General features: G+C 40.7%; 1 protein-coding gene across 1 annotated transcript; it reads left to right on the top strand.

Moving 5' to 3' along the window:
- kif4 (kinesin family member 4) lies at nt 1-17,590 on the top strand. Its single transcript, XM_018751767.2, has 31 exons — nt 1-90; nt 726-859; nt 969-1,083; nt 3,534-3,724; nt 3,940-4,029; nt 4,160-4,326; nt 5,097-5,191; nt 5,276-5,395; nt 5,688-5,863; nt 6,421-6,482; nt 6,641-6,773; nt 7,385-7,443; nt 7,693-7,798; nt 8,086-8,205; nt 8,364-8,543; nt 8,685-8,788; nt 9,238-9,382; nt 10,870-10,980; nt 11,305-11,388; nt 12,834-12,947; nt 13,399-13,554; nt 13,748-13,845; nt 13,962-14,091; nt 14,589-14,759; nt 14,967-15,080; nt 15,215-15,292; nt 15,387-15,488; nt 15,582-15,755; nt 15,881-16,009; nt 16,126-16,245; nt 17,058-17,590. The coding sequence occupies exons 2-31, from the start codon at nt 737-739 to the stop codon at nt 17,244-17,246; spliced, it is 3,756 nt and encodes a 1,251-aa protein (XP_018607283.1). The 5' UTR covers nt 1-90; nt 726-736; the 3' UTR covers nt 17,247-17,590.
- The last annotated feature ends 715 nt before the right edge of the window (nt 17,591-18,305 follow it).

Raw genomic sequence — 18,305 nt, 5'->3', positions numbered from 1 at the left:
GAGCAGCAGGACTTTTTTCTGTTCCGTTTTATTTAGAGATAGAGAGTCGTCACGTCAGGAAGGAAAACTGAAGCGCGGCACTACGAGCAGGTACGTCGACGAGTACTGGAAAAGGAAGGTTCTTATTGTTCATTGTTACTTTTATGCTTTTAAGAATTTAACTCACGGAACTCTAAACAGCATAAGTAGCTTAACAATGAAATGCTGAATAAAGTAACTTTTCATTCATTGCTCGCTGGAGACGAGCTTGCCTGTTGTCGGATGAGACTAGCTGGTTGGGTTGTGACGTCACTCATTTAAGCGTCGTTACTTTTTGAAACTGCAGAACTGACATGTCTCCTGTTTCCAGTTTAATCAATGGGTCTCTAGTTGGGTATGTCCTTCGGCATCGCCGGAGGCCACTTTTAAAGGCGTTAACACCCACTCTTAGGCATTTTATGAGGAGAGGCGTCAGATCATCATCATCGACATCATCATCATCATCAAGCATCGTTCGTGTACAGTTTTACACACACACGACACGCACGCCCATACTCTTTCTCGAGTCTCTGCATTACATTTACGTTTGGTTAGCTGACACTTTTCTCCCTAGAGATTGTCTTACAGTGTTAAGCTAGTACTAGCAATTATTCATCCATTGATTTCTATATCCGGCTATTTTTACTGGAGCAATTTTTAATGTTTTTGATGCACCAGTCCCAGACCTTGTGTCTGCCTTTTCACAGGATCCTCCATCATGACAAAAGAGGACGAGAAGGTCATTCCCGTCCGTGTTGCCCTGCGGTGCCGACCTCTCGTTGTCAAGGAGATCAGTGAGGGATGCCAGAACTGTCTCACTTTTGTGCCAGGAGAGCCGCAGGTATGCACTGGAGGCTTCTTCTCCAGCTGCTGTGAAGGCAATAAATGTTAGACGTCACACTTTGTGTCCTACAGTACCCCGGATACAGTGGTGGTTTTTCTTGTTGCAGGTTATTGTTGGCAATGATAAGGCCTTCACATATGACTATGTTTTTGATCCTCTGACTGAGCAAGAGGAAGTCTTCAACACTGCAGTTTCACCTCTGCTGTCTGGATTTTTCAAAGGTATTGCAAATATTCAGACATTTTCAGCTGATTGACAATATTGTGTTGCATTTGCCACAGAGTAGCAAGGCTGTGGGTTTAGAAGAGGGTTTAAATTCAGCTGAGAATTTGCATATTCTTTCTGTGATGATGAGGGTTTTCTCCCACCGTCCCAAGTTGATTTGGGTGTATTGGTAACACTCGTGTGTGTGTGTGTGTGTGTGTGTGTGTGTGTGTGTGTGTGTGTGAGAGAGAGTGAGAGAGAGAGAGATTGCCAGGACATACCCTGCTTCGAGCTCTGTTTCTCTAGGTTAGGCTCTGGACCACTACAAAATTGCATTGGACAAGCTGTTCTTGATAGTGAATGAATTCATGACTTACTTTCTATGCATTTTTGACATTACATACTTGTAAAATGAAGGACTATAAATAGAAGGGTCTTTTGTTTCATTCCACGTGGGCTTAATACAAAATGTTTGTGTATCAAAGTGGTACAGTGGATGGGATAGGGTGCTCCTTTATTAAGTTCTGCAAGGAAACTTACCCACAAGCACCCACAGACACGCTGACTGAAACCGCTTGTGCCGAGTAGGGTCGCAGCAAACCGAAGCCTTACCTGGCAACACAGGGCACAAGGCTGGAGGGGGAGGGGACACACCCAGGATGGGACGCTCCGTTGCAGGGCACCCCAAGCAGGACTCGAACCCCACACCCAGCAGAGAGCAGGACCCGGCCAAGCCTGCTGTGACACACACCCCCCCCCCCCCCCCCCCCCCCCCAACTTATACACAAGCTTTACACATAAATGTAACACAAGATAAACAGTTCTACCCAACCACATCCATAAATAAGAAATATTGACTTTTACAAATGATGTCTACGCTAGACAATTGCAACTGTTATTCGAGTTACTGTCTTACTTCTCTGTGAACAGAAGTTACAGGCCCTCAGGGTTTGAATCCAACTCAGTCTGTGCGGTGTTTGCATGCAGTCCTTGTGTTCATGTGGCTTTTCTCTGGGTCCTGGAGTTTTCACCCACAGTCCAAAGATGTTTCAGGTGAACTGGGGAGTTTTAAATTGGTGTGTGTGTGTGTGTGTGTGTGTGTGTGTGTGTGTGTGTGTGTGTGTGTGTGTGTTCCATTGCTGTACTGTATAAATGGATGAATGATGAATAAGGATGGTTTTTTTTCTTCTTCTTCTTCAAATGACATCTAATAAGAATTGGTCATTGGATGGCATAGTGGCACAATGAGTAGCGCTGCTGTTTCACCATGCCTGGGTGGTGTGAGAGGATGTCGGTTCGATCCCTGCTCAGTTTGTGTCGTTTGCATGTTCTCCTGTGTCTGCAAGGATTTTCTCCGGATGCTCCGGTTTCATCCCACAGTTTGAAGACGTGCTGTTCAGGTGGATTAGTGACTGTGAAGTCTCCCATAGTATGTCTGTCAGTGGCAGAGAGTGTGTTTCTCCCATGTTTGGATAAATGGCTCATTCTAAGTAGTGTATCTAGAAATGTCAGTCACCTTGGGTGAATAAGGTCTGGGCTGATAACACTACACAGTGTTGGAAGTCGCTTTGGAAAAAATCATCTGCTAAATGAATAAACAAAAACTTTGTTTAAAATAACATTTTGTTGTCTATTTAAAATGACTGCTTCAAGGCATAGGTATTCAACTGAACAGATATCCTTCTGGAGTTAGTGTTGTTACAGGAAGCATCTGTAAAGATCCTGTAGAGTTTTCCGCTTGCTTGCTGTATGTGAGCCTAAGTGCACTTTTGATGCATAATGCACAGTTAATACAGTTTACAAAATAGCTGCAAAATTGTTTTGTACTTGTATAAGAATGATGCTGTCAGTTTTTTACAAAAACATTTTCTTACTCTTGCTCACTTAAGTAGCTGTAGTAGTAGTAGTGCGGTATATTTTGATAGAAAACTGAAGTGTTAAGAATTAAATGGATCTGTTAACCCACCATCCATAGCTTTGTTTTTAATCTATTACATTTGAACTAATACTTTTAATTTAAGCTTTTTGCACAGGTAATAGCAATAACCTGTCATTGTTTTTAATATTTAATTTTGTTTGATTTAAATGAAATTGGAGGGCTATTCTGAGATGCTATTTAGAACTTTTATCATTTTGAGATTTAAACAAAGGTTAAAACCATGGGACAACTTGGGGAACATGGAGAATGGGTGACTTGTAATTTTCACATTTAATGTGTTGGAAAGTACTATTAAAAGTTCTATTCTGTCTGTGCTGTGGAAGTTCCTGTCACCAATACAAATTTCTTGTATGTGTGAACATACTTGGCAATAAAGCTCGTTCTGATTCTGATTAAAGACTGATTTAGCTGTACAATCACTGAAAATCATGGAGAGACAACTATTTTACCTAATGCCAATATTCTTATGAACCTGTTATTCTTATTTCCCCAGTTTCAACTCAGGCAATATATTTGTTTTCTGCACAGGTTACAATGCCACTGTCCTGGCATATGGACAAACAGGCTCTGGTAAGACTTATTCCATGGGAGGCACCTACAGTTCAGCCCAGGAGGATGATCCTACTGTTGGAGTCATCCCCAGAGTTATTAAAAAGATCTTCCAGGAAAAGTTTAAGAGGACAGACTGCGAGTTTTTGCTTGCTGTATCTTACCTGGAGGTATGTGTAAAAGAAGAGCCCTTTGTGTCCCCATCCATTTCTTATATTTTCTTCTTTGAACCCAAAATTCATGAAGATTCTTTTGGCGAACATCGCTGTTATTCTGATTAACTTCAATCTCCATTTTGTCTTAAACATCTATTTCTTTATTAAAATCAAGATCACTGTTCTATTTTGATTGTCGTTTTTTTTTGGGTTTTTTTTTTTTTTAACAGATATATAACGAAGATATTCTTGACCTCTTATGTGTATCTAAAGACAAACCAGCTATCAATATTCGTGAAGATCCCAAAGAAGGCATAAAGGTATTGTGAAATCTATGTTAAGGGTTACCTTCGTCTATTTTGTGGTTAATTACTACTGACGTTGGTTGGGTGTACATCTTCAGTGCTATTTACTTTTTTTTTCCGGTTTTTTCCTGGTGGTACCTTTCAGATCATCGGACTGACAGAGAAGGAGGTGTTAACTGCTCAGGAGATGGTTGGCTGCCTGGAGCTCGGGAACTCTGCGCGCACAGTGGGCTCCACTGCCATGAATGCCGCATCATCCCGTTCTCACGCCATCTTCACTGTCACACTTGAGCAGCGTCGCAGTAATGACAAGTAAGCTGTTCACATTTCACAGCTACTTTTCACAGGACTATATGGTTTCACCTGGTTCCTGTAGTTCTGGTAGCATTTGGGCTTTGGTCATTTTAGTTTTGGGAGGAAAGACTGAATTAGTTGAAGTAGTATAATTAATTGTTCAGCTTGTCTTTAGGTGGTCTGTATGATCTCTCTTCTATTTAGTCAAATTGCTCTGTCTTCAGGTTTTAAATTATAGTCCAATTTCCTACTAAATATGAGCACATATATATGTTGGAGAGCAATAGCAATTGCATTAAAATGACTTGCAGGAAAATCCATATCGTTTTCTTTACCTCATCTGTAGTCTGGCTAAATGGGGGACAGCTTGCCTTCATTGCACATGTAGTTAACATGTAAATTACATGTAAATCATAATTAGTATTGCAATTAGGGAAGTACAATAAAGGGGTTTGCATTTGTATTCCTCTAACAGTTTTTCTGCAAAGCAGCATACAACTCATAGTGGATAAAAGTTCATTTGTTTTTGGTGTTAGTCCACTGTAGCGCTTAGAGTTGAAACTCACTTTGAATGAGTTTGGTGTGTATTATATGGAACACATGACTTAAAAGACATCTAATAAAAGCAGTACACTCAAATAACATTTTTTGAGTCATTTTGAGAAACCCATAATATTTGAACTTTAAAACCTGCACAGTTTGACAAAAAGGAATTCTCTGTGTTTGTGATGCTGAATCCCTCAGCCCTCACCTAACTTTGTATTTGATGTTGTTTTCCCCTAACAAAGGAGTGACTCTGTAGTCTCAAAATTGCACTTGGTGGATCTTGCTGGCTCAGAGAGGCAAAAGAAAACAAAGGCAGAGGGTGACCGCTTGAAGGAAGGTGAGCTGGCATGTTTCACCAAGGATACAATGTTCTGCCTTACTGCGAAACCTGGCAGAAAGCCTTGCACTGTCTCCTTTCCAGGTATCAGCATCAATCGAGGTTTGCTGTCACTAGGGAATGTGATCAGCGCACTGGGGGAGGAAAGCAAGAAGGGGACATTTGTTCCATACAGGGACTCTAAACTGACTCGCCTGCTCCAGGGTAAGTTAATCTTTCCTTGAGTTGTATTTTTACAGCAAAACACAAACTGGAAATTGTCAATCATTTTTAATTCTCTTGAATTACAGTGCTATACAGAGCAACACAAATAGTTTCATTTTCTTTGTACCTTGAGGCCATATTGTACTTTTATAATGTGTTTCTGTGCACAGCTTCCTTACAGGCAGGAATCAAATGCAATAGTCATATTCACATTGACCATTACAAATAGGTTATATCTGTAATTGGTGTGGAATGTGTAACATGGATATTTGTCTCATCTTGTGTTGATCAGATTCCTTAGGGGGCAACAGTCACACCCTCATGATTGCATGTGTCAGCCCAGCTGACTCCAATGTTGAAGAAACCATTAACACACTGCGCTATGCCGACCGTGCCCGCAAAATCAAAAACAAACCAGTTGTGAATGTGGACCCCCGCTCTGCTGAGTTAAAACACTTGAAACAACAGGTATGAGAATGTTGGTATGTTCTCACTCTGAACATATACTTCAAGATCCTGGCCAAGTCACCACAGGTGTAAATTTTCTGTCTCAGTGGTGTGATTGGATTATTATGGTCCATTGAATAATATCACCTTTTTTAATGCCAGTTTAACACTAATGATTTCATAACTGATGATATTTGAATGTCTGGAGAACATTGTTGGTGAAGCACTTCTGCTAGTGCAGTTTTAGCAAAGCAAGTAGTATTCTTGTATTTGCAGAAATAACAGCATTATTGCTGTTCTTACCTCCTGCATGTATGGTAAGGGTCACGTGTATCACTGCAACTTTTTTAAACTTTTCTGAGCTTTAAATTGAATGCATAACCTCTGGTTAGCCCCTCCTGTTTACTGAGGAGAACAGGGTTATGAGAGGCAGTGTCATAGGATGATATGATGCAAATACAGCCTTTGTAAGAGATAGGCCTCTCATCCTCGGGCTTTAAACATCTGAGTGTCTTGGGCTTTAGTGTTTGTAGATCTAAATGTCAGGTTCTAGTTCTAATAGATGTTTTGTTTTGCAGGTCCAGGAGCTTCAGGTGATGTTGCTTCATGCACGTGGTGGTGTGGCCCCTGTGCTGTCTGGGTATGTCTACATTTAAATCTGAAACAAGAAATGATATTGTGAATTGTAATTGTACAAAGTATTGCTGCATTTTAGAGGTGTATCCAAGGTATGCAAACATTGTAGGCAGTTTGGCTGTTAGTTAATGTATCCTGGTAAAGGTTTCCCCTCTCACTCAGATTGGAGCCGGCAGGCAACGTGTCTGACATCCTTGAGAAGAATCGCTCCCTGCAGGATGAGAACAGCAAGCTGAGCCGTGAACTGAGCGAGGCTGTAGGTCAGACAGCCCAGATGTTTGAGAGGATCATCATGGTAAGCCTTGCCGGTGACTTTATGTTCCTGAAGTCTTTCCCACCCTTCCTTAGCACACTAATTCTCCAGTAGCACTATGGTGAAAATTACTCCAGTGTGCACCTAAATGCACTTAAATGTTGCTGATGACATGGGAGGGGGACTTTCCCTCTGGATATTTTGTTGCCATGATGATGCCCTACTTGTGAACTACAGATTGACCAAGTCCAATAAATTTCCTTCTGTCAGTTTGCCTGTACATATTCTGTTTTAAGTTGTAGATTTTTTTTCTTTTCCCAGTTGTAGTCTCTCCTTGTACAGTAGGGGATTGCAGTATCATGTATTTTGCATGCTGATTGCCTAAATGTCATGTGGCATCTTTGGTATATTCCACTGATATTAATGGTGCATGTTATCAGTTTTGCATGCAATACTTTTTTTTTTAATTTGTATTGTTTATAAAGCATTTTACTTGGTGATTAATCCAGTTAAAGATTAAGAAATGACTATTCTCAAATTAATATAGCTAAACAAAACCATTTTAAAATATGCTTTGTATTGATCCTACCAAAATGGAGACACTTAAAGCAAGGAGGAGGCCTGTTTTGTGATTTGACTTTTTTCCTCTGTAGACAGAGCAGGTTAATAACAAGCTACAAAGCAAACTGGAGGAGCTGAAGCAGCATGCAGCGTAAGCATTTTTCTTCAGTAACTTGCCCTCATTCTAGATGCCTGCATGAACAACACACACATATTTATCTACATTGTGATTTAACATGATATGCTGGTCTTATATCTTGCCATTGTAAAAATCACACATTTGTGCACTATTAATGGGTTATGGAATGTGCTCAATGAACATTTGGATTATGAGTCAGTTTGACCTTTCCTGCTGTGCAGACTGGATGGCAGTAACCAATATCCTGATTAATGTGTGCAGCTGTAAGGTTGACCTGCAGAGGTTGGTGGAATCTTTGGAGGACCAGGAGCTCAAAGAGAATGTGGAGGTGATCCGTAATCTGCAGCAAGTCATTGTGCAGCTTCAGGTACAACCTGGAATTAGTCTCTCTGTCTTTGCATGTCTTATGTCTGTACATTCACACCGATTGAACTGAAATTTAAAGTGAAACAAAATATCCTAGTCACACACTGTGTGACCCATTAACTATCAGATCTTGAGCTCACTGGCTACTTACAAGTTACTCAGATGTTTCTGAATCTTAGTTGCAAGTTGGAACAGCTTGCTTTTTTTTTTTTTTTTTTTTAAATACCTGTGACCTTGCACATCTTTCTTGTGTAGTTATGCAAAACTTGTTTGACCACTTGCCTTCAGGAGGAGAGTGCAGGAATAGCTGTCTCTATAGAAGCCCTGACCTCTCAGGAAGACAGGGTCCTGGAGGGTGAAGCAGAGAATAGCCCCACTGGTGAGGTAGAGGCTGGTAGTCCCAAAGATGTGAGTACTGCAGTCCTTTCTGCATGAACTGGCATTGAATATATTCCTGTTTTTGTATTCTCATTCCATGCCTTTTCCTTTTTATTCTTTTTTTTTGTTCCTTTTGATTATCTTAAATTGGTTATTTTTCTCTTGCTGCTGTTACGTTTGTGCAACAGTCGGATGAAGCTGCAGAAAAATGCTCAGCTGAGGCATTTACAACCCAACATGCCCTGCGCCAAGCTCAGATGTCAAAGGAGCTGATTGAACTAAACAAAGTCCTGGCCCTGAAGGAAGCCTTTGTCAGGAAAATGTGCCAGAATGACAGTCACTTGGAGCCCATGCAAACTGAGCACCAGGTAAGAGGCTTGAGTCAGGGGGTTGGTATTAGAAAGCAATCAAGACTAGGAGTTTTGAACCCCATGTGGTGTTTTGGTTTCCTAAAAAAGCTCAAACTTATTTCTGTGTTAACAATGTGTGTCTCACCTGCTCCTCACCAGGAGAACATGAAAGGCCTGCAAGCAGCTGTCAACTCCCTGCAAAAGGAGAAGGAGGAGCTCATTTTGGCTCTTCACTCTGCAAAGAAGGACTCCAATCAGGCCAAGTAATCCCTTATGGTGTATTTTTAGTCAGCATTTGAAAATTGATTCAGTTCATTATGCTCCTCCAGTAGTTTTCTAGAAGGCTCAGCTCGGAGGGAAGATGAAGACTGAGACCACTTTTTAAGCTCAACAGACGTTTGTCTTAATGAGAAGAGAACTAAGTGGAAGGTCTTTAGCTATTCACCATATAATGTTACTATTAAATTGGATTAGGCTGATACTTTTAAAATTCATTAAAAAATGAATGTGAAAGCTGTTTTTTGTTGGACAAGGTTTTCCAAGAAAAACATTGCATTCCCATCCTTTGAGCTGTCAAATTGGAGCTGGATGTTGTAGCAAATTGCATCAGTACACAGGCCAGGTAGTTAAAGGATTTTGCCAAACTTCCACAACATGGAGGCTGGTGTTGCCTCATTCCTATTCTGAAAGGCACCCCCCCACACACATCCAGGCTCAGTGAGCAGCGCAGGAAGCGACTGCAGGAGCTGGAGGGCCAAATCACAGACCTGAAGAAGAAGCTGATGGAGCAGTCAAAGCTGTTGAAGCTCAAGGAGACGTCACTGCGCAATGTTGCCAAGCTGAACCAGGAGATTCAGGTAGCCAAGGGCCAGATGACCATCTCTGCTTTTTATTTAGGATGTGGGTATTAAACACTTTATTCTCTCACTTGCTAGCCTGCTTTTTCTGCATTTTGAGATCAGTGTTTTTTCCCCTAAAAACACTCCATCTCCAAGTACATTTAAGTGATTTGTTTTGAATTTGACTGACCCAGTAAAAGAACCCCTATAGTGTAATTAGAATGAGTATTTTGAGCAAACAGGGGGCGCAGTGGGTTGGACCAGGTCCTGCTCTTCAGTAGGTCTGGGGTTCGAGTTCCGCCTGGGGTGCCTTGCGACGGACTGGCGTCCCGTCCTGGGTGTGTCCCCTCCCCCTCTGGCCCTACGCCTTGTGTTGCCGGGTAGGCTCTGGTTCCCCGTGACCTCGTGTGGGACGAGCGGTTCCGAAAGTGTGTGTGTGTGTGTGTGTGTGTGTGTGTGTGTGTGTGTATTTTGAGCAAAACAAGAAGTTTTGCTCAAAATACTCATTCTGATTACACTATAGGTGACTTAAGTAACATTTGTACAGTGAAGGCATAGATATGTAGCATCTGTTTATCATATAGTTACAATGAAATCATTTTATGGTGGCATTATCTTGTAAAAAGTACATGTAATGCAGCTATTTCTACCGTTTTTTGTGCGACGTGGTAAATGTATAGGTATATATTGACTCGACTTTTGAACAGTTAAGCTCGGAAATCCATTGTAAATCCAGTCTATTTTGCCACTCATTTTTTACAATCAAAAACTTAGAAATACAGATGTCTCAATATATTTGCCCGTTAGGTTCTGTTGAAAGATTAAAGCTATGAAATTGACATTAAATCAACTGACATTCGCTTTATTTACAAGTTAGGTTCTGTGAAAGGCTGAAAGCCATACATGATATCCTTCGATTGTTCATTATGAATTTTTAGTTATAATTGAGACTTTCATAGAATTTACTGAATAAATCAATCGCAAATTGCTATTGCTAGAATGTCTAACATATGCAAATTAAAAAGCAATGAAACATAGTATCTAGCTTTGTTAATGCTTAGATTATATAAAAATCTTTTAACTTGTAACATTTATGCAATAAACCCACTTACAAGGATTCATGGTTAAAATGGCATAATACTGTATGATAAACTATATAATGGGCACCACATAATTGGCTATATTGTGAGATACATCGCGGTGGCGCAGTGGGTTGGACCGGGTACTGCTCTCTGGTGGGTCTGGGGTTGGAATCCCGCTTTGGGTGCCTTGCGACGGACTGACGTCCCGTCCTGGGTGTGTCCCCCTCCAGCCTTACGCCCTGCGTTGCCAGGTTAGGCTCCGGTTCCCCGCGACCCCGTATGGGATAAGTGGTTCAGAAAATGTGTGTGTGTGTGTGTGTGTGTGTGTGTGTGTGTGTGTGTGTGAGAGATACATACCCATGGTGGTATGTGCCCTTGCGTGCTCTTGCTGTCTGAGTTGTGTATTTCTTCACTGTGTAATAGGCCATGAAAATGCAGCGTGTACAGCTAATGAGGCAGATGAAGGAGGACTCTGAGAAGTTCCGACAGTGGAAGCAGAAGAAGGACAAGGAAGTGCTGCAGCTCAAAGAAAAGGTGAGTGTTATGGAGGCACTGCTGGGCTCTGTGTGCAAAAGCATTTTGTCAATTCTCCCCACACACACACACACACACACTTAGTTGATAGACCTCTGATTTATTAAAGATATTGCAACTAAGAATTTAAGATTATTGGCAGATCTTAATTTTATTCAATTTACTGAAGTTGTAGAGCAGAAGATAGACTTGGTTAAGCCTTAATTTTTTTTTTTTTGGTTTTATAAAAGTTAAGGGCTGGTTATTAAATTATTGGGGAGTGTAAAATGCAAGACCAGTTGCTACTGTAAGACTTGTAAAACTGTTTGTTGCTGCTGGCTACAGGACCGCAAGCGGCAGTATGAGATGCTGAAGCTAGAGAGGGACTTCCAGAAACAGGCCAGTGTCCTGCGCCGTAAAACCGAGGAGGTGAGATCCCTGTTCCCCTGTCTTCCGTTTACAAATGGCGTGAGTTGTTTTTGGTTCACTAGCTTAGTCAAAATTAATACTATAGAAATGTTTCCATGGTTAGTTACTATGGTGGTGATGCTCTCAGTCTTAAAGATTAAAATGTAATGTAAGCTTAAATCTGTAACATTTGGATGTAGGCAAAATTTTTTTGGACAGCAGTTTGCTGAATGTATAATCAATCTGTATGAAAGGGAAGTGTACCAAAGCAAACTATAAGTGACCTACTGAACAGAAGTGCATATAATCCTCAAAAATTTTTGTCAACAATTTTAATTTCTCACCAGTAGTGTGACAAAACTTCTCCTTAATGAAGAAACTACAGCTCAGACTGAAATTCTTCCAGTTTTTAAAGTTGTAGCCTGTTAATGTATTTCACCAACTGAAATAATGTGCAGTTTGAATTTTTATATTTCAGCTAGTGCAAATTTGAACTGGCTGTTTCTCTATGAATACAGAGAAATGAATTTTAAAAAAGGAATGTTTTGGGATCCAGAGGTAACCCATGTTGACTGAATGGGGAGGTGGAAAAGTAGAAGCAAAATTCTGTGACCTGTCTGAGTTTTCCATGGAAAGGAAATGCATTTTGGTCCCCTGACTTAAACTTTTCAAGTAATAAGTTTGTTGCAATTATATACTTTTAGTATTTTTCCATAAAGATATAGAATACAATACAAATTGCCTGCCGAAGCTTCACTTCATGTGCTGACTGATAGCAATGCAGACAGTAAATGCTGCTTTTGGTTTTTCAGGACCTTCCTCTAGCCATAGTTTATTGTCCTTCCTTATTTGTAGTGTGCCATAAATACAGCTCCCAGTCGACAAGGTGCATTTCACTATCTGACATACAGATAGGCATGTGATTCTCAAAACTTCAGTAAATTGGTCCCCTTATATTACATGTATAGCTTGATATAGAACTGATGAGCACCTCAGTTACTTTTTGAGTGAAGACTTTGTGTCCCAATTGTTTTAAGTAGGAGACCCACTGTAGTAAGTTGAGTAGCTGAAAAAGATTCTTAAAGTAATACTACAACAATTTATGAATAAACATGAATGCTTCTAGGTTCAAAGAAGTGTATTTGAGCTGAAGATGCTTGTGCTGAAACATTTAACAGTGGTATTACATGGTGTCCTTGGATATACAGATTACCTCCTAAAAGCTGTATAACTCATTACGTTATGTTGAGAAACTGGGGTTTGGGAAGTAAAATGAAAAATAAGCATAACTTTTTTTTTTCACAATTCATCAGCTTGGACAATCTGAGCTACTGCTGTATATATTTTATTGAAAAGATCTGTTTGTCTGATTAAGACCCTGTTTGATTTGATGCTGTCCTCATCTTTGCATCATATTCTGTACCTAATATGTGAGGAGTATGGGTTAAAATACCATGTCGTGATAGGCTGCAGCAGCCAACAAGCGCCTGAAGGATGCTCTGCAGAAAAGGAGTGAAGCAGCAGAGAAGCGCAAGGATGCCCAGAACCGTGGGATGGAGGGGGCAGCTGGAAGAGTGAAGGTGCTGTGCAAATTTCAATATTTGCGCTGCTGCTGGGTTATCTTACACAGTCATTCAGCTATATGGAAAGGTTATAGCACCCCTTACGACTGATTCTTTTCTTTCTGAGGATTTTCATTTTCCTGTTAATGATGTGTGGTGTTCTGGATGAGATAATCTGTTAACGTTTCACACCTATGTCTGAATACTCTGATTACCCTCATCTTCACTGAGTTTAACAATTTTAGTTTGACCCAAGTTTTTTTTTTTTTTTTTTTATGTATTTCCTTTGTTGCTGTTACCTTTGGTACAGTTGTATGTAAACCCCTTTGTTTCTTACATTATTTGTATAGTAGTTCTTCAATGAAACTTTTTTGCATTGCTTTGTATCAAGAAAATTTGATATGAAACTTATCTCAGTTTTATGAAGCTTCCTGGGTCTTTTCATGCAACTCCCTCCTGTACTCCATAGAGCTGGCTGCTGAATGAGGTGGAGTTGCTGGTAAGCACAGAAGAGGCACGGCGCCACCTAAGCGACCTGTTGGAGGACAGAAAACTTCTTGCAGAGGAGATATCTCAGCTCAAGCAGAAGATGGAGGCTGGCGAACAACCCACTGCCAAAGTTCGAGTGAGTTTCTACATACACCCCTACATAGTCTATCAAAATTGCTGCACTTTGGGGTATCTTTTCAGTTTTGAGAGGAATGTCTGCATGGGTAACCATTTCAATGTTTGTCTATTTTATGCAATTAATGCAGCACCTTGCCAATTTGGACTTCTTGTCTGTGATCACTTTTTCTCTGTTTCACTGAAACTTGTAGCGCCGTACATTCACTATTGCAGAGCTGGAAAGTCAGGGAGAGCTGGAGGCCTCTTTGGGAAAGCAAGTGGAGAACTTGCAGACAGAGATGGACCTCAGGTAAGCTTACTCCTGTCTCTGAAGACTGCAAGAACTTGCTGGAACATTCTCTCCACAAATTTATTAAGATGCTGCAGTTTTATTTACCACCCTCTTTCTTTGCAAACTCCTATCAGGAGTGCCCAGATTGCTGACCTGCAGCAGAAAGTTCTGGATGCTGACAATGAAGGGAGGGTCAAGCAGCGCTGGGACAACATCACCACCATCGTGGAGGCCAAGTGTGCCCTCAAGTTCCTCATGTCAGAGGTCAGAGTGCAGGAATGAAGAATTTAAATTAGAAGCTAAATTAACACCCTTTCTGCTTCAGTTGTCAGTTTTTATATATATATTTATTTATATTCTGTGGCAAAACAAGACAAATTTACACAATGCTCCATTTTTACAGAATATTAGTTTTCCACTTTGCAATATAAACATCTTGATTCCACCAAATACTCCATTAGCTTTGTTCGCTATGATCAAAGTCTCAAATATTAACATGGCATTTGAAGATGAAGACTGAGCTACGCACAGAATATAGTAAAACTGGTATTTTTGACCAAAAAAATCAAAATTACTCTAATCATGCTTATTTTCTGCCTGTAAATTATAGAGGAAGAAGTCAGATTCTATAACAATGTCAGTAGTTTATCAAATGTATTGAGAGGAAAACCAAGATTAATGCTAACAAATAGTTTGCCAATGCATTAATTTTTTTTTTTTTTTTTTTTTTTTTTTTTTTTTTTCTTTCCCCCCTTGTGCAGCTTGTGGCAGCAAAGGTTGGGAATGCCAAGTTGGAGAGTGAGTTGAAGCAGGAGAAGGCCAATTACATGGATTTGCAGCGGGTGCTGTGTGATGAGAGGAAACTGATGTCCATCATGGACATGGAGCACCAGAGCTGCTTGGTGGAGCTTGAGCAGAGACATCAGGAGAAGGTGATGCACTGCCTTTGTTTTCAACCCTTATTGGAATGATGTAGGCCATTTGCTCTGGTTGCCTATAACCCAGTCACCAGCTGAATTTAATCTGTAGGGTTTACTTGGAAAAAGCTGCTTCTCTAGATTGAGAACATCTGACAGCAGTTACTTGCTGTTTGAGGGTGATGTAATTGAGCTTCAGAAGTCCTGGGTTTGTTTCTGTAGGTCCTGTATCTCCTGAGCCAGTTACAGAATAAGCCTGTAGCTGCAGAGGGCAAAGAGGAGGAAATGGAAATGTCAAAGAGGGAGCGGGAGCTCCTTCAACGTTTGAAGTTCCAGGTAAGTACACTGTACTTTGTGAGACTACTCATGGATTCCATTTCAGAGGAACTGTTCTAACAACGCTTGCTTTGGAATCCTTGGAGAAATTTGGTCGTACTTTTCCTGGTATGATCTTGGCTTTGGCTTTTTAGGAGAAAGAGATAGAAAATATGAGGGAGCTCAGTGAACAGAATCAGAAGCTCATGGAGGAGAATGAACAGTACAAGCAGGTAAATGCTAAAGTGCACATTGTATTCTCTGTTTTTAAGACAATTTGTTCTTTTGTGTTTTAACTGTTGTTACCCATAACCTTTTTTTGTACAGAAATTAACATTACTCCAGGTGGCAAGTGGAAAGAAAATGACTAGCCTTTTGGCAGCGTCTAGCCAGTCGCCAGACTCTTCTTTTGAGTACATTCCTCCGAAGGTGAGTCCACTGCGTTTCGATGCAAGAATTGTTTCGATGTAGACTATCCCCCGTGAGCTGTTCTCATTTGTATCTTTGTTTTCTTACCTGAAGCCCAAAGGTCGCCGCTTCACAACTGCAAGAGCAACACTTGCCACCACAATTGACATTGACGAATTGGCGTCTTCCTCTTCATCGGAAGAAGATGAGGATATAGATGAATGGGTCCCTGAGAAGAATGGAAGAGGTGGTCAGAGAAATTCGCGAAAGAAATATAAAATACTAGGGGTAAGTTCAGCAGTGCTGAATGGGAAAAATCACTTTGTTTTCATAATGCAAACATGGGTATTGCTGAAAGGTAACACAAGAAGTCTAAAACCAGTGCTTTTTCTGTCCCTTTGTCACTGCTGCAGTGTGGCTGTAAGGGTCGCTGCAGCAACAAGTTGTGCCGCTGCCGCAAAGCCAAAATGACCTGTGGAGAGAACTGCCAGTGTGACCATGAGAAGTGCCGTAATGTGGAAACTCCAGGGTCATCCAGCGTGGTGAGTGAGGCGAAATCCATGAAAGCCATACAGATGCCTGCAGCCATCCACTTTCAGTGTAGTAGTTTATAATGCAGTGAACACTGCTTCTGCCTCTCCATCCCATCAAAATACAGGATACAACTGAGATGGATGATGGGTCCAGGGACTTAGTCTTCACACCTCAAGATCCTACTGCCGTAAGCCCTGGAGACTCCACCTTTTTCAAACCTCCCTGCGTCACTCCCACCATGAAGGTTGTATTAACTGCCGCGCACACTTACATTTACATGTATTCATTTAGCTGATGCTTTTCTCCAAAGCAACTTACAATGTCACGCTACCGACAATTTTTTTTTTTTTTTTTTTTCCTTTTCCTCCCTCCAGTGTATTAGGTGTGTAATTTTTACTGGAGCCATTTAAGGCAAGTACCTTGCTCAAGGGTACTGCAGCTGGAAATGGAGGATTCAAACCTGGAACCTTTGAGTCCAAAGGAAGCACTTCTAACCACTACACTACCAGCTGCCCCATATGGGCACACTGCCATGCTACTGTTACTTCACTTCAGAATTGTTGACTGAACAGTAGTTTTATTGGCATTCTAATCAGGCAGGAAACGCAGTGGTTTGAGCACTGGCCTTGGAACTAGGTGGTCGCAGGTTGGAATCCTACCTCCGGCTGTAGTACTTTACAGAAAGGTACTTTCCCTGAATTACTTCAGTAAAAAAAAAAAAAATACCAAGCTGTATGAATGGGTGAATAATTGTAGGAATCTTAACGTTAGTTGCATCAAATAAAAGTATTGAATGCCTGAAAATGAATGATTCTAAGCCACATTTTCACTCGTATCAATGTTTGGTTTGCACAATATTGCTCATTCGTGTTTGTGAAATGTGGCCAAGCTGGCACACGGACATCATGGGAGTGTGAGAGAGTAAAGTAGGTTGTGTCCCCTAAATGTATGGATAAGACTGCAAAAATGAGATGGGAGGCTTTCATTAGGGTGACAGGAAACTCGTGTTGTAACACATGTTGTTCAGTTGCTGAGGAAGTTGGTTCTGTCCCACAGGTGCTAAAAGAAATTGGAGATATCAGCCAGCTCCCTTCAGATCTGAAACTGGAGAGGAAGCCGTCTGCACTAGAGGAGGATGAGGAGGAGCGGAGCACTACCAGCTTTCTCAAAAAGAAAAAGCGAGTTCTCACCAGTAGCCACAACAGTTTTTTCTCAGGCTGCACACCCATTCGCGAGGAGGCATAATCTAGCTGGCTTTAGCTGCTCAGTCCCCTAGGGGCAATAGTCTTCCCCCCCGTCCTTTAAATTTACATGTTGTACAATTATCTTTTAAGTGTCAGTGTCTAGATTTCAATGTAACAATAAAGAATAAATATTAGATAGATGTTTTCCTTTTTACTCTTTCATTGTGGTCCAGTTATCAATCTGTGACATACTGAAGGATACATTAGCCAGCATGCACATTAATTTACTTCCCCACAAGCTGTAATGTAATCCATTAAGTAAATATTTCTTTTAAAAAAGTTATTTAGAATGTGTATTCATGGTGATAGGTTTTGAAGCCATTCAATAAAAAAACAAGTGATTTTTGCGCCCCAGTCATTCTGTATTAATCTGTGTAGATATTTAGCTACTTTTGCTGGATATACTGTAATCAGTTTTTCTGGCTTGTAGCTCTGTAGTGTCAGTCTGGCATACCTTCATTTCCTTTTACTGCATAGCCTACTGTAATTCAACACATTCTATATTTTGATTACTTCTACTTTTATAGCTGAGCGTGAGTGCAGAGCCTCCCTACTCCTAGCTCGAAAGTAGCTTTCTATTACTGACCTCACTATTTTAGCTTCGAAACATAATACTGTTTTGAACTGGATACAGTGAGGGGGTGACAGATGATTATACTAACAGATGTATAAATTCAGGAATGAGGAGGCATTGCGCTGTCGGGACAAGATGAGACAGTACCTGAGGCTTGAAAAAATTAAAACTGTTTTGCCAATTCTGACAGCTTTGGGGAAACGGACCTGGCCATGTTTTATTGCAATTAAAAATTTAAACACAAATCTACGACTTCATATCTACTTGTCAGATGTGTAAGGCTAAATTCAATCATGAGGAGTTATTTTTTAGAATTCGGCCAAGAGTTTGCCAGAACACTGCCCTGTAAATGAAATTATAAATTAGTCTTTTGTAGATAAGTATGATTTCAGATGCAGCTTTTAGTATGGCAGGCACTTTCTTAATATTTTGTCAGCATCTGGAGTGTGAAAAATGTAACAAACCTAGCCATTCATGTTGTCTTTA

The sequence above is a fragment of the Scleropages formosus genome, chromosome 4 (assembly GCF_900964775.1).
Source record: "Scleropages formosus chromosome 4, fSclFor1.1, whole genome shotgun sequence".
NCBI classification, from domain to species: domain Eukaryota; kingdom Metazoa; phylum Chordata; class Actinopteri; order Osteoglossiformes; family Osteoglossidae; genus Scleropages; species Scleropages formosus.
The sequence above is the reverse complement of the archived record's forward strand: the minus strand, read 5'-3'. Positions and strand labels throughout refer to the sequence as shown.